This window comes from Mustelus asterias, chromosome 1 (assembly GCF_964213995.1).
Source record: "Mustelus asterias chromosome 1, sMusAst1.hap1.1, whole genome shotgun sequence".
NCBI classification, from domain to species: domain Eukaryota; kingdom Metazoa; phylum Chordata; class Chondrichthyes; order Carcharhiniformes; family Triakidae; genus Mustelus; species Mustelus asterias.
Genome location: NC_135801.1, coordinates 2511056 through 2526365, shown reverse-complemented (window position 1 = coordinate 2526365; position 15310 = coordinate 2511056). Strand labels below are relative to the sequence as shown.

General features: G+C 46.8%; 1 protein-coding gene across 4 annotated transcripts in view; it reads right to left on the bottom strand.

Moving 5' to 3' along the window:
• LOC144485072 (protein phosphatase 3 catalytic subunit alpha) overlaps positions 1-15310 on the bottom strand; it is a 169745-nt gene that overhangs the window by 103470 nt on the left and 50965 nt on the right. For all 4 annotated transcript variants that reach the window (XM_078203530.1, XM_078203416.1, XM_078203477.1 and 1 more), the window contains exon 4: positions 4672-4811. In XM_078203530.1, coding sequence (XP_078059656.1) covers positions 4672-4811 — 140 coding nt within the window. The remainder of the gene's footprint in view (positions 1-4671; positions 4812-15310) is intronic.

Genomic DNA, 15310 nt, shown 5'->3' with positions numbered 1-15310 from the left:
TGGAGGGAGGGATGTACGCTACACTGAAAATGAAAATGAAAAGCCAGCTGGTGTTAGGGAGCAGTTGGCTTAAAAATGACTGGAGTTGGAAAGTGCAGAGAATGTAATTCCCCTGCAGCCTGTTCCTCACCAATGACAGATTCTGCGGCTGGTCCATTTATCAACCAACTCAATAAAGTTACACGTCAAATTGTAAATGGAACTTGGTCAGCCCGGTAACCTCACGCTGAAGGAAAGGCTTCGTTCTTGACAAATGTAAATGTTATTTTCTTGCTGAACAGATTGCATTGGCTGCAGAACCCGACAGAATTAATGATTCAATATTCACCCAGTAATCACATCACTGAAGAAAAAAATTACTTACAACTTACTAAACTAATGAAACTTTTATTATTCCCAAGTGCGGCATGACACATTAACTTTTCCAATATCATCTCTCTGACTGCTTCAGAAAATAACACTCAGTTTATTCAGGATATTCAGGCTCTCAGCAGCAGGGAGCAGATGAGACAGTGCAAATATCACACGCTGGGAAAAGGGAAAATGAAGCCCCTTATTAATATCAACACAGTGACTGGTCACACATTGGGAAATCCTCCTTCAATCTCCCTTTGCTCATTTACACAGGAGTATCCCAAACACAATATGTGCAGCAGGCAGCAATGCCCTTCCTGAATCAGTTTGTTGTAAATTCTAACACAACTCCGGCAACCCAAAATTAGGCTGTCACGCCCAGTGCAGTACTGAGGGAGTGCCGCACTGTCCAAGGGTCAGTACTGAAGGAGTGCCGCACTGTCAGAGGGTCAGTACTGAGGGGGTGCCGCACTGTCAGAAGGTCAGTACTGAGGGAGTGCCGCACTGTCAGAGGGTCAGTACTGAGGGAGTGCTGCACTGTCAGAGGGTCAGTACTGAGGGAGTGCCGCACTGTCAGAGGGTCAGTACTGAGGGGGTGCCGCACTGTCAGAAGGTCAGTACTGAGGGAGTGCCGCACTGTCAGAGGGTCAGTACTGAGGGAGTGCCGCACTGTCCAAGGGTCAGTACTGAAGGAGTGCCGCACTGTCAGAGGGTCAGTACTGAGGGGGTGCCGCACTGTCAGAAGGTCAGTACTGAGGGAGTGCCGCACTGTCAGAGGGTCAGTACTGAGGGAGTGCTGCACTGTCAGAGGGTCAGTACTGAGGGAGTGCCGCACTGTCAGAGGGTCAGTACTGAGGGAGTGCCGCACTGTCAGAGGGTCAGTACTGAGGGAGTGCTGCATGCGGGTGAAATATCTGATGAAGCTATTTTGTAGAGGAGAGTATTTCTCACTGGTTTCTTGGGTGAAATTTACCCTCAACCAATATCATGAGAAACAGTTTATTTGGTCAGTCTGACTGTGCTGTATATGGAATCTTGCTGTGTCTAAATAAACTGTCGCCTTTCCTACACTGGTCACCGCACTTCCAAAGTTCAGGATTGGCTGGAATGTAGTTCCTGATGTGTTGAGGTTATGAAAGGTGCTGCAATAATCCAAATCTGTCTTCCTTCATAATGTTTTATTTGCAGTCTCCCTTGGTGCCCAATTGTAGTTGCAGAGAGCAGGTTATCCAATCCCTCTCGCAGTACCCATCGGTATTGCCGTAAATCTGGACTGTGTCCAGAGGATGATCCAGGGCCAATTTCTAACCCAATCCGCAAGGTGATCTTTAGTGATTCTCCGAGCACAGATCCAGCAGGCCATCAGAAATTCAGCAATTCTGATCCAAACCTTTTAACACAAGCAAGCCTCTCGAATCAGAGACTCGATACAGCAGTGAGGGAGGTCATTCAGCCCCTTCGGTTCCTGTGGCAATCGCCTGAAATATACAATATGACCCTTCCACCAATAGGAACTGTTTCTCTTGATCGCTGAGTAAGCATTCTAAACCCTTACTGTATCAACATGATCGCGATACAATCAGAAACACTGAGAAACTTACCTTGGCTGCTGTAAGCACACAAACATACGGGACACGGTGACACAGTGATTAGCATTGCTGCCTCACAGCGCCAGGGACCCCGGTTCGATTCCCGGCTTGGGTCACTGTCTGTCTAGAGTCTCCCCGTGTCTGCGTGGGTTTCCTCCAGGTGCATCAGTTTTCTCCCACAGTCCGAAAGATGTGCGGGTTAGGTGGATTGACCATGGTAAATTGCCCCTTAGTATCTGGGGTACTAGCTGGGTAAATGCATGGGGTTATGGGGATAGACCTGGGTGGGATTGTGGTTGGTGCAGACTCGATGGGCCGAACGGCCTCCTTCTGCACTGTAGGGTTTCTATGATTCTCCCCATGTCTGCGTGGGTTTCCTCCGGGTGCTCCGGTTTCCTCCCACAGTCCAAAGATGTGCGGGTTAGGTGGATTGGCCATGCTAAAATTGCCCCTTAGTGTCAGGGTGATTAGCAAGGTAAAACCATGGGGTTGTGGGGATAGGGACTGAGTGGGATTGTGGTCGGTACAGACTCGATGGGCCGAATGGCCTGTAGGATTCTGTACAGACACAAGACTCAGAGAGTATTCCATCCTTCAAGCCTGCTCCCTCATTCGATAAGATCTTGGCTGTTCTGCTCCACTTCCTCCATACCTTTAGCTCTCTTGTCAGTTGTGAATTGGAGCCCATCCTCGGACTGTCGACCATCGATTGCAGAGTTTGATACTGTTGCCAGTCTGAGGAGGCAGCAAGTGTGAGAATGGGAATCTGACTGCTTGGCTGAACTTGGCAAAGAGATCGCTTTTCAGAAAAGGTCGGAGCTTCCAAACAGCGGCAGATTTGTGCCTCAAAGTTCTTACCCCCAGTGCAGGGCGAATTCCTCAGAATGTATGCTGTGTAATATCATGGGATTTCTTAGGATTCTGATCCCAAGTGTTTCGGGCAGTCAGCAACATTCCAGTTTAATTTGCTGAAGGTCCCTTAGTCTAACTGTAAACAAGTACATGAACCATAACCACGTTACAATAATTTCACCATTGGCTCCCTGGAGATGGTGTAAATGAGACTGTAACAGTTAGTAATCGCGAAGGTGCACTGATGCGGTAAGCTAATGTACCTTCGGTGGCATCAATCACACAGAGATTGGATTACACAGGCACTCTGCTCCAACAACGGTACTCATCAACTTTCTCCAATCAGTCCCAACACATTTTTGGCAGAGTTTATTACTGGTGAAGCTTCGTGACAAAGTCCAGACTGAATCATTCTATAATTCTCGTGGCAAAGATGTACTTTCTGCATTTTTTTAAAAACAATGTATCATGCCTCACAGTCACTGAAGTAGGTGTATGGGTTGGATGTATGTTCGTCATTAACGGCACTACCTTTCTCTGTCAAACAAGTGCCGACATTTTCAGCATTCTGTCGACACTGATTATGTTCAATCCTCGTTAGCCTCACATTCTAAATTAGATCCAACACACGGAATACAAACACACAGATGTCAACTCAATCATCTCCTCCGCAAGAGGATAACAGACCCAGTCTGCAGGGGTTGTAGCAGGATTCACATCGGGAACAACCCTGTCCCCTGGCGCTAATGTCAGCAACAACCCAAATGTATATGGCTCCTTTAATAAACTATCACAGGGGCTTCTCAAGGAACATGATCCAAGCAAATGTGAGTGTGATCCACAGGAAGGGATATTTGGTCAGGTAAGCAGCTACCTGGCCAATGAGGTGAGTTAAAGGAGGAAAATGCGATCGAAGTATGGAGGGAGTTCCAGAATTTGAGTCTTTGACAGCTGAAGGCACGGTCGCCAATGTTGGGGCAATCAAAATTAAGAATAGACAAGAGGCCTGATTGCAGGAGCACAGCGATACGTGGCAGGATTCTGGTATGAGAGGAGGTCACCGAGATAGGGAGGAGTGAAGCACTGGGGTATCTGAAAACCAGGATGGAAATTTTAAAATTCAGACACTGCTTAACCTCTGAGCAATGTCAGTTAAAAAGCACACAGGTGATGGCTAAATGAAAATTTGTGTGAGTTATGACACAGGCAGAATGTTGGAAGATAAGTTTGCTTATCTTCGTGGCAAGGTTCCACTTCGAAAGCTGATGGTTTGCGCCATGCTGGTCAGTTCTGTGTTAATCGTCGCCTGGTGTGGCTCAGGAAGCTCACTCTGGTACGACAGTCTCTGCCACACTCACGGCAGAGGAAGGCTGTGAGCTGGGAAGCTGCATCATTCATTCTCTCTCTTTCCTGTGTTCACTTATTGACCAGTTCACCTTTTTGTTTCTGAAAATGCAACTTGAGGAGCGCCTCTCCCCTCCCACTTACAGGATGAAACTGGGGCTGCACCCTCTCACATCCTGCACGTATGTGGGACACGGATCCTCAAGGCCACAGGGGTTAGCGGCAGCCTGGGGGCAGCCCCTTTTTATAATCCTTTGTAAAACAAATATAAACCAATTGAAAGCCCAATGATGGCTTTTAATATGTGATTAAAGCCATCTAATTAATCAAAGCCCTCTACCAGTTTATTCTTGACCACAACAATACAATTAATACAATATTAACATTGCCTTGTGCTCCAAGGCCAACAAATCCTTCCTGGAGCACGGTGCCGAGACTGTGCACAGTATTTTGGGTAGGGGGAAAGGTAGTGTGTAGCATAACCTTCAACAACAAGCAGCTGGAAGAACAGAGAACGGAAACGACCTCTTACCTGTAGAAGTACGAACAGCCTCTGACTGTGTTGTGAGTGAAGTGTTCCTGAGACTTTTCATTTCCAAAGTCTTCCAGTGGGTCTGACCACAATAGGTCACACATGGGTCCGTAGGCAGGGGGTTCTTTGAATCTATCTAACTACAAGGGGAAAAGAAATACAAATTAAAAACATCAAACAAAACAAGACTGAGAAATGACAGCTGCGGTTGTAGAGGCCATTATATTAACCCACTGCAACATTCAAATCTTCTCAAGTTCTCAGTGTCTTTAAAATGAAATGTGTTAGAATAACAGGCTCAGAGATAAAGCAGACCAAATACTCCCTTTCACCAAAACAAATCACTCAAACCAGCCTCCCATCCACTGACTCTGTCTACACTTCCCGCTGCCTCAGCAAAGCAGCCAGCATAATCAAGGACCCCATGCACCCCGGACATTCTCTCTTCCACCTTCTGTCGGGAAAAAGATACAAAAGTCTGAGGTCACGTACCAACCGACTCAAGAACAGCTTCTTCCCTGCTGCCGTCAGACTTTTGAATGGACCTACCTCGCATCAAGTTGATCTTTCTCTACACCCTAGCTATGACTGTAACACTACATTCTGCACCCTCTCTATGAACGGCATGCTTTGTCTGTATCGCGCAAGAAACAATACTTTTCACTGTACGCTGATACATGTGACTATAATAAATCAAATCAAACATCACACCACAGGAACCAGTGTGCAGCACCCATTGCGGAAAGTGAGCGCAGAAAATATTTCCAAACTTTTAATTGAGGCACCAAAGTTCCCTTTAAACTAATCAAATTATTTGTACAGCAGCACTTCCTTCATCAGTGCAAGTGCACAGAATCCCAGCCAATACATTACATAATGCATTCCAATCAATCTGTACAATACATCAAGAACGCAACAGGAAACGAGATCGCCGCACTCCTCTCAGTCCAGCCTCTTGTCAGTAGCCATGCCTTGAGCTGTCTGGACCCCAAGCTCTGCAATTCCCTCTTATTTACCTTTCCACCTGTAACACACATGGTAAAATCCACTACTTTCACCAGATTGTTGGCCATTGCCTTGGTGATGCTTCTGTGACTGTTTGATGACCCTCTCGCAAAGTGCCTCTGTAAAAGGTGCTACATAAATGCAATTCATTATAAGATTAGGCATTTGGCCTGGTCGATGGAACCTTGCTGTCTTGAATATCTTTTCCCCAAGGTTTTGGAGAGATTCCCCCCTCCAGCAAAAGCAAATAAACACAATCCAATCAGTTCTGAGGAAAGATCAGTAACCGGAAATGTTAACTGTTTCTCTCCCTACAGATCCCGAATGTTTCCAACATTTTCTATTTTTATTTTAGATTTCCAGCACTTTTTTTTCAACTTTAAACTTTATTTATTCGTGTCACAAGTAGGCATGCATTAACACTGCAATGAAGTTACCGTGAAAATCCCCTAGTCGCCACACTCCGGCACACTGAGTACCCGGCACTCCGGGTACACTGAGGGAGAATTTAGCATGGCCAATCCACCTAACCAGCATGTCTTTCGGATTGTGGGAGGAAACCGGAGCACCTGGAGGAAACCCACGCAGACACAGGGAGAACGTGCAAACTCCACACAGACAGTGACCCGAGCCGGGAATCGAACCTGGGTCCCTGGCGCTGTGAGGCTGCAGCGCTAACCACTGTGCTACCGTGCCACCCATTTTGTTTTTATTTCAGATTTCCAGCGTCTGCAGTATTTTGCTTTTAAATAACTTCCAATGATTTTCACAATAATCAAATCCTTATTTAGAGAAATTCCATTTGTATTTGTATCGAATACTTTGGTCTCTCAAAACATTAGGTGGAGGCAATGCAACTGAAGCCTGTGTTGTTACCACCAGTGGTGGCTCAATGGGCAATGCTCACAGTTCCAGGTCAGATCATTGTGATCTTCAATCCCATTCCAGAGAGGAAAGGGGCGGCACGGTGGCACAGTGGGTTAGCACTGCTGCTTCACAGCGCCAGGGATCCAGGTTCGATTCCCGGCTTGGGTCACTGTCTGTGTGGAGTCTGCAAGTTCTCCCCGTGTCTGCGTGGGTTTCCTCCGGGTGCTCCGGTTTCCTCCCACAGTCCAAAAGATGTGTTGGTTAGGGTGCATTGGCCACGCTAAATTCTCCCTCAGTGTACCTGAACAGGCACCGGAGTGTGGCGACCAGGGGATTTTCACAGTAACTTCATTGCTGTGTTAATGTAAGCTTACTTGTGACATTAATAAATAAACTTTTACTTTAAAACACACAGATTCAGGTCGATACACTCTTGGTGCAGGATTGAGGGAGAACTGCCCTCTGCAAAGTGCTGTGCCTCTGGTGATAGGTTAAGATCCTTTCCATCCTTTCAGGTGAACATAAAAGATCTCACAGGATCTCACTGCAGGAGGGATTTGCCCAGTGTCCTGGGGTGAATTGTTAGCCTCCAACTAATATCACTAAAATTAATCAAAAACAGAAAATGCTGGAAAATCTCAGCCAGCATCAGTGGAGAGAGAATAGGGCCGACGTTCCGAATCAGGATGACCCTTCGTCAGAGCTGGCCAAGAGTCATCCAAACTCAAAACATTGTCAGTGGTGAGCACTGCTGCCTCACAGCTCCAGGGACCCGGGTTCGATTCCCGGCTCGGGTCACTGTCTGTGTGGAGTTTGCACGTTCTCCCCGTGTCTGCGTGGGTTTCCTCCGGGTGCTCCGGTTTCCTCCCACAGTCCAAAGGTGTGCGGGTTAGGTTGGATGGACATGCTAATTTGCCCCTTAGTGTCAGGTGGATTAGCTGGGTATATTTGTGGGGTTACAGGGATAGGGCCTGGGTGGGGTTGTTGTCGGTGCAGGCTCGATGGCCTGAATGGCCTCCCCCCTGCACTGTAGGGATTCTATGTCTTGCTGATACTTTCCAGCACTTTCTGTTTTTGTTGCAGAATCCAGCATCTGCATTATTTTGCCTTTACTAAAACGAATCACCTGCTCATTCTCGCATTGCTATGTGGGATCTTGCTGTGCGAAAACTGACGGTCACATTTCCTGTGAAAAGTACTCAAGCAGCTGTAAACACAGACATTCTGAGGTTGTGAAAGGCGCTATAGAAATGTAAGTCTGTCTTTCTAATGCAGGAACATTGGCAGCTCTCAGCAGTGTCAGTTTAGAGATTTGGCAACGCTCCAAATGCTGTGGGTTGGCTTTTTGATTAGGAGAGAGTGGAATGGAACACGATGATTGCACTGGTGTAGCAGCCGGCACGATTTAACCCCAATTACAGACAATTGTTCCTGCTCGCGGGGGAGATACCAATCATCATGACTGACCCCTGACCTGTCCTGGAGACAACTGACCTCTCTGTGGGGAGAGTTAAATTCCTCTGCAGAAACCGAGAGCAGTGCGGCTGGACAGTTCACACACACAAGCTTAAGAAACAGGTGACCTGGTCATGATCTTATTGTTGTTTGTGGGATCTTGCTGTGCAGAAATTGGCTTGCTGCATTCCCTACATCAACACTTCAAAAGTACCTCACGATTTGCAAAGCACCTTGGGATGTTATGAGGAAAGACATTATAGTAACAAATGAAACTCTTTTTATTGGTATTGAGAGGGCCAGCTTTGAAATAAAGTCAGGTTTGCTTACTTCTGCTTCTGAACCTTTACACTGATTCAAAGATATAATTTTGCCCTTCCAAACCCATGACCACTTCCATCTAGAAAGACAAAGGCAGCAGACACATGGGAACACCACCACCCGCAAGTTTACCTCCAAGTCACTCACCATCCTGACTTGGAAATATATCGTCGTTCCTTCCTTGTTGCTGGGTCAAAATCTCCCTAACAGCACTGTGGATGTACCTACACTTCAGGGACTGCAGCGATTCAAGAAGGCAGCTCACCACCACCTTCTCAAGGGCAATGGATGCTGGCCTAGCTAGTGACAGCCACATCCCACAACAAATAAAAGATGTACAGCAACCTCAAATCAACCCTCCAAAACCAAGACTAAATACAATTATGGTATAAAATACAAGATGGCCATCCTGAATATACAACGGTCAAATCACCATATTCCCAGAGGACCATAGGCTGGTCTCCCTTTGAGAGAGAGTGCTGACTGGTGGTGATTTAACCTGAGGGTCACCACAGCTCAGACAAGGGGCAAGGTTGAGAAGGTGGGGCCTTCATGAATAACCTCAGCCGGTACGGGAATTGAACCCACGCTGTTGGTGTCGCTCTGCATCACTAATCAACCGCCCAGCTAACTGAGCTACACCGACCCCATGTGAATATATAGGAACATGGGAACTGGAAAAGCCCATGACAATGTTCAGCTAGATGAGAGGTCACGCGACACCAGGTTATAGTCCAACAGGTTTATTTGAAATCACTAGCGTTACCTTCACCTGATGAAGAGGTAGAACTCCGAAAGCTTGTAATTACAAATAAACCTGTTGGACTATAACCTGGTGTTGTGTGACCTCTCACCTTGTCCACTCCAGTCCAACTCTGGCACCTCCACATCATAACTATTCAGTTAGGTTATGGCTGATCTGTAATCTCAACTCCATCGACCCTCCTTGGATCCCTAATCCTCAATATCTTTCCCAGCAAGTTTCTAAATGTCGGTTTTGACATTCCCAATTGAGCCACAACCTGAACAGAATCCAGATTTCCACTCTGATTTTGTGAGGCTTCCTGACATCACCACAATGACCTGGTTTCAATTTGAAGGTTCCGCCCTCTTATTCTGGATCCCGCCCCCACCAGCAGCAGAAGAAAGTCTCCCTCTATCCACTCAACATGAGCAATGTACAGAGAGCTGTGATCCGTTAGCTGTGACAATCTGCAGCGTCTCACACGGAGCATGCTGCTCTGGGAGATTTCACTATATTGTCTGTTTTAGCTCAATGCAACAAGCTCACTTAACATCTCCTTCTGAACTCGCAAATTCCTCTCTGATGTCTGATGACAGCCATTAACCCTTTAACCTTTTTAAAAGCCACTTCTGAATGCTTTCAGACAGCTGCTAGTATCTCGATAGAAACTGCAAGCCCCAAGCTCCCTTTCTTCCAAGTCTAAGTGCCCCTGGACGTCTGATCCTATGTTCCAGCAAAGCGAGTGGAACACTACAGAGGAGCTTTCCGGAGCATCTCATGAATAAAACAACGGGTGCTCCAAGAGAAACAAGCTTGGTGTTAACCCTTCTGGTCCAAAGTGTCAGGAATGTGTCTTCCTTACAGCGGAATTCACAGTCACGGTCCGGATGAAATGAAGATTTTAAACAGAAGTCAACAGGAATCAGCGAGCAGCACAGGAAAACTGGCAGCTTTGTAAAGTAATTCAGTAATCACAGCAGCCCTGACCAGTCTGAGGTACACTCACTGACTGCGCACACTCCAAACAAAACGGCCCAATCCATTCTCTTCCTGTCAGACTGTCTGTGTGCAGGGTACAGTTAATGCAAGTACACACTGCATCTTTAATTAAACTCAAATTCGGTGCATAAAATAATTCAGCTTTTCTTTAAGCGGTGCGACTCCAGGAGCCCACAATATTTTAGTGTGGAATATCGGGTGCAGGAAGAAATGACTTGGGTAAGTCACCAATGCAGTCAACTTGCTGCAGACATTAAATAATTCATACGCTCTGTCGCATTAAAGAACTTCAATAAATCTTCAAGTAAAGCAAACTCATAAATATTGATAGTTTTGCAGATTGAAAGTCTGACAAAGACTTATTACCATCCAGCAAATAAGAAAATCAGATCAACACGCACAGAAAAAGGAACCTACATTTATTTTTCAGTGAGGTAACTCGACGTACAGAATATCACAAAAAATGAAGAAGTTGAGGAGGGATAAGGGGGAGGGGAGATCCTCGCAGTTTGAACTGGAATCAGTCACGGGGAATGTTGTGGTTTTCATTGCTCCTGTCCTCTCTGACAGAGGTGTTCATTACGGGAAACAGTTACCAATATTATTTAGAACGACTACTTTACACTAGCTCCAAAGTTTTCTTGACTTGACGGATCTTCCAGCAAGTGTAAAAATGTGAAACCGCAGTGCTTCTCTACAGATTCTTTACTTAGGGAAAGTTGTAAATGCGTTTGGAAGCAGTTTAGAGAAGGTTTACCAGAATAATACCAGGAATGGGCGGGTTGTTTTATGAGGAAAGGTTGGACACATTGAGATTGTATCCGCTGAAGTGTAAGAGGCGACTTGATAGCAAAGTAAAGTTTATTTATTAGTCACAAGTAGGCTTACATTAACACTGCAATGAAGTTACTTTGATAATCCCCTGGTCGCCACACTCCGGTGCCTGTTCGGGTACACTGAGGGAGAATTTAGCGTGGCCAATGCACCCTAACCAGCACGTCTTTCGGACTATGGGAGGAAACCGGAGCACCCGGAGGAAACCCACGCAGACACGGGGAGAATGTGCAAACTCCACACAGAGTGACCCAAGCCGGGAATCGAAGCCGGGTCCCTGGCGCTGTGAGGCGTCGATGGTAGTCATGATGTGGAGATGCCGGCGTTGGACTGGGGTAAACACAGTAAGAAGTTTAACAACACCAGGTTAAAGTCCAACAGGTTTATTTGGTAGCAAAAGCCACACAAGCTTTCGAAGCTCTAAGCCCCTTCTTCAGGTGAGTGGGAATTCTGTTCACAAACAGAGTTTATAAAGACACAGACTCAATTTACATGAATACTGGTTGGAATGCGAATACTTACAACTAATCAAGTCTTTAAGAAACAAAACAATGGGAGTGGAGAGAGCATCAAGACAGGCTAAAAAGATGTGTATTGTCTCCAGACAAGACAGCCAGTGAAACTCTGCAGGTCCACGCAACTGTGGGCGTTACAAATAGTGTGACATGAACCCTTCCTGTTGGGGAGCACTTCAGCGGTCACGGGCATTCGGCCTCTGATATTCGGGTAAGCGTTCTCCAAGGCGGCCTTCGCGACACACGACAGCGCAGAGTCGCTGAGCAGAAACTGATAGCCAAGTTCCGCACACACAAGGACGGCCTCAACCGGGATATTGGGTTCATGTCACACTATTTGTAACGCCCACAGTTGCGTGGACCTGCAGAGTTTCACTGGCTGTCTTGTCTGGAGACAATACACATCTTTTTAGCCTGTCTTGATGCTCTCTCCACTCCCATTGTTTTGTTTCTTAAAGACTTGATTAGTTGTAAGTATTCGCATTCCAACCATTATTCATGTAAATTGAGTCTGTGTCTTTATAAACTCTGTTTGTGAACAGAATTCCCACTCACCTGAAGAAGGGGCTTAGAGCTTCGAAAGCTTGTGTGGCTTTTGCTACCAAATAAACCTGTTGGACTTTAACCTGGTGTTGTTAAATTTCTTGCTGTGAGGCAGCAGTGCTAACCACTGTGCTACCGTGAAACATAGACCCTGAAGGGTATTGACAGGGTGGATGTGGAGAGGATGTTTCCTCTTCTGGGAGAATCTAGAACTAGGGGTCACTGTTTAAAAATAAAGCGTCTCACCTTTAAACAGAGAGGAGGAGAAATGTTTTTTCTCAGAGGGTTGGGAATCTTTAAGATTCTGCTTCCACTGCCTTTTGGGGAAGAGAGGCTTTGAATATTTTTAAGGCAGAGTGAGATAGATTCCTGATAAGCAAGGGGGTGAAAGGTTATTGGGATAGGTGGGAGTGCGGGATTGTGGTTACAATCAGATCGAATGCTGGAACAGGTTCAAAGGGCCGAGTGGCCTACTCCTGCTCTGAATTCCTACGGTTGGTTCAAGGTGGCATCTTATCATCATCTTCTCAAAGGGAAATTAGGGATGGGCAATAAATACCCACATTCTATGAATGAATAAAACCACTTTTTAAATCTTTTCCTTCGCTCTCCCTGGGTTTCGGCAATGAACAAGTTGCTGACACAAAGGCTCACTCGCACCGTGTCACCAGTCTCTGTATTTTTAAACCTCTGACGCTGTGAAATGTTGATAGTGTTCGACACAATGTTTCTTGAGTTTGATTTTTTTAACATCATTCCAGGCACCCAGCAAACTGCGATCTCCTGTTTTTTAGACCAAACTTCCTGCTTTGTTTTTAAAAATTGTAATTGCTCTAAGTTGGACTTCTGACCCAATTTGAAAGCAGCAGCCCGCATCAACTTGTACAGTTAGTTATCCTGCTCGAGAGAGAGAAGTAGCGAGTGCCACCACTTCGGAGTGCGGCTGGGATACCACAATGAACATTACAAATACAAACCCACATCCTATTCAACTACTGATGCTCGACACCCATTTGGCACCAACACCAAAAACAGTTGGAAAAAAATAAGCAGTGTGACAAAGCTCTCAGATTTTTATCATTATCTCGCCAGTTCTCAGATTCTCGTCAGTTACTGATGACAAAGAACCTCCCTAAACCTCTGCCTCACCCTGCTCTGTCAAATCCTCCTCAAAACCTCTGTCACCTCTCTCAGCCGCCCCTCCTAGTCTCACTTCCTTTGGTTCGGTGACCGTTTCTCTCTGGTTGTACTTCCATGAAGCATTTTGTGACATTTCCCTGTGCTACAGACACTATATAAATGTGAGTTGTTGTTGTTTTGTGACTGTCTTAGGTGGAGTATTCCTGGATTGAATACTCACCCCATTTACCCTTCAGCAACATTTGCATCTCCTCGTGCTCTCTCTGCACCTGTTTCTCTTCTTACTACAGCTGCTAGAATGTGAAAGCAGAGCGGCCTCGTGTCTCAGAATCAACCAGAAACACTTTTATATTGTAGATTCAGACAGCCACCCGTACAACGCCCGCTGCTTCACTGCACAGACCGTGCAGCCAGATTTACTCCTACTATTCCACTAGTTTATTCGAGGGGAGAGGGTGGCACATTGGCAATGTAACAGATTTGTAATCCAGAAGCTGCGGCTAATGCTCTGGGGACATGGGTTCAAATCCCACCACGGCCACGGCTGGTAGTATTCAAATCCAATGAATAAATCTGGAATATAAAGCTGCTCTCAGTAATGATGACCATGAGCTATCAGCGATTGTTGGAAAAACCCATCTGGGTCACTGTGCTTTAGGAAGGAAATCTGCCATCCTTACCCAGTCTGGCCTACATGTGACTCCAGAGCCACAGCAATGTGGCTGGCTTTCAACTACCCCATGGAATGGCCGAGCAAGACACTCAGTATTAGGGATGGGCAATAAATGCTCGCCATGCCAAGAAAATTCCAGCTCCCCACTAGCAAATCATTCCCTCCCAATGGGACAAATACCTCAATTCCACTCTCTCCCCAACCCCTCCCCCTGACTCTGCCCTACCCCGGACATCTCCCCCAAATATCCATGAGGAGTGCAAACCAGGTCCCCATTGACATTTGTCAGACTGTAATCAGGAGCGAGAATCCTTGTTATTGTTTACTTCCCAAAGCCAGGCACGAGGGAACTAATAATGAACCCAAACTTTATCCCACACACTGTCCAGCTGTGATCCATTTGGGGAGGTTGTCTTCAATTTAGTGTCAAGAGTCTTCGTGTGATTGAGCAGGCGGATTCTCATCCTGTAGATCTTTGGCCACATGGTCAGTGGGATCGGGAATGAGGGATTCCTTCCTTTCCTTTCCTTCTCTGCCGCCGCTCTGCCTCATCATTAAGACGTTGGGTCTCAGAGTGATGCAGCTGGATGGAGAAGTTGTCGCCATTTTGAATGATTGGAAACAAGTTCCTCCCACCCACCAATGTCAATGCTGCCCTGCTTCAAGGAGCGTTTTGGAGCGTCTTTGAAGCGTTTTCTTTCTCCTCCCCAGAACGCTGACCATTTGAGAAAACAGGACCTGGCAGGGGAGACACTTGTCAGCCACCCAGACACAGTGTCCAGTCCATCATTGCTGATTTTGCAGGAGTTTTGTCTGAATTTTTGAGGAGCTGACTTCAAGGACATTCGGGTTTTGTTCAAAGGCCCTCCCATTGAATCCGGAGGATGAGAGAGGAATTGGTGGTGGGATTTCTCCAACACTTATGTGTGGCTGATGTGGTTGACTCTTAAAATTCCCTCGGGAACACACGCGGCTCAAGGGGCAATTAGGGAGCGGCAATAAATGCCGGCACAGCCAGCAACACACACATCTTCTGAATGAATAAAAATAAGATCCACAGCCCAGGTCTCAGTGCAGTGCAGGAGTGCGGTGTACGCTCTGGAGTGCGGTGTACGCTCTGGAGTGCGGTGTACGCTCTGGAGTGCGGTGTACGCTCTGGAGTGCGGTGTACGCTCTGGAGTGCGGTGTACGCTCTGGAGTGTGGTGTACGCTCTGGAGTGTGGTGTACGCTCTGGAGTGTGGTGTACGCTCTGGAGTGTGGTGTACGCTCTGGAGTGTGGTGTACGCTCTGGAGTGTGGTGTACGCTCTGGAGTGCGGTGTACGCTCTGGAGTGCGGTGTACGCTCTGGTGTGCGGTGTACGCTCTGGAGTGTGGTGTACGCTCTGGAGTGCGGTGTACGCTCTGGAGTGTGGTGTACGCTCTGGAGTGCGGTGTACGCTCTGGAGTGTGGTGTACGCTCTGGAGTGTGGTGTACGCTCTGGAGTGCGGTGTACGCTCTGGAGTGCGGTGTACGCTCTGGTGTGCGGTGTACGCTCTGGAGT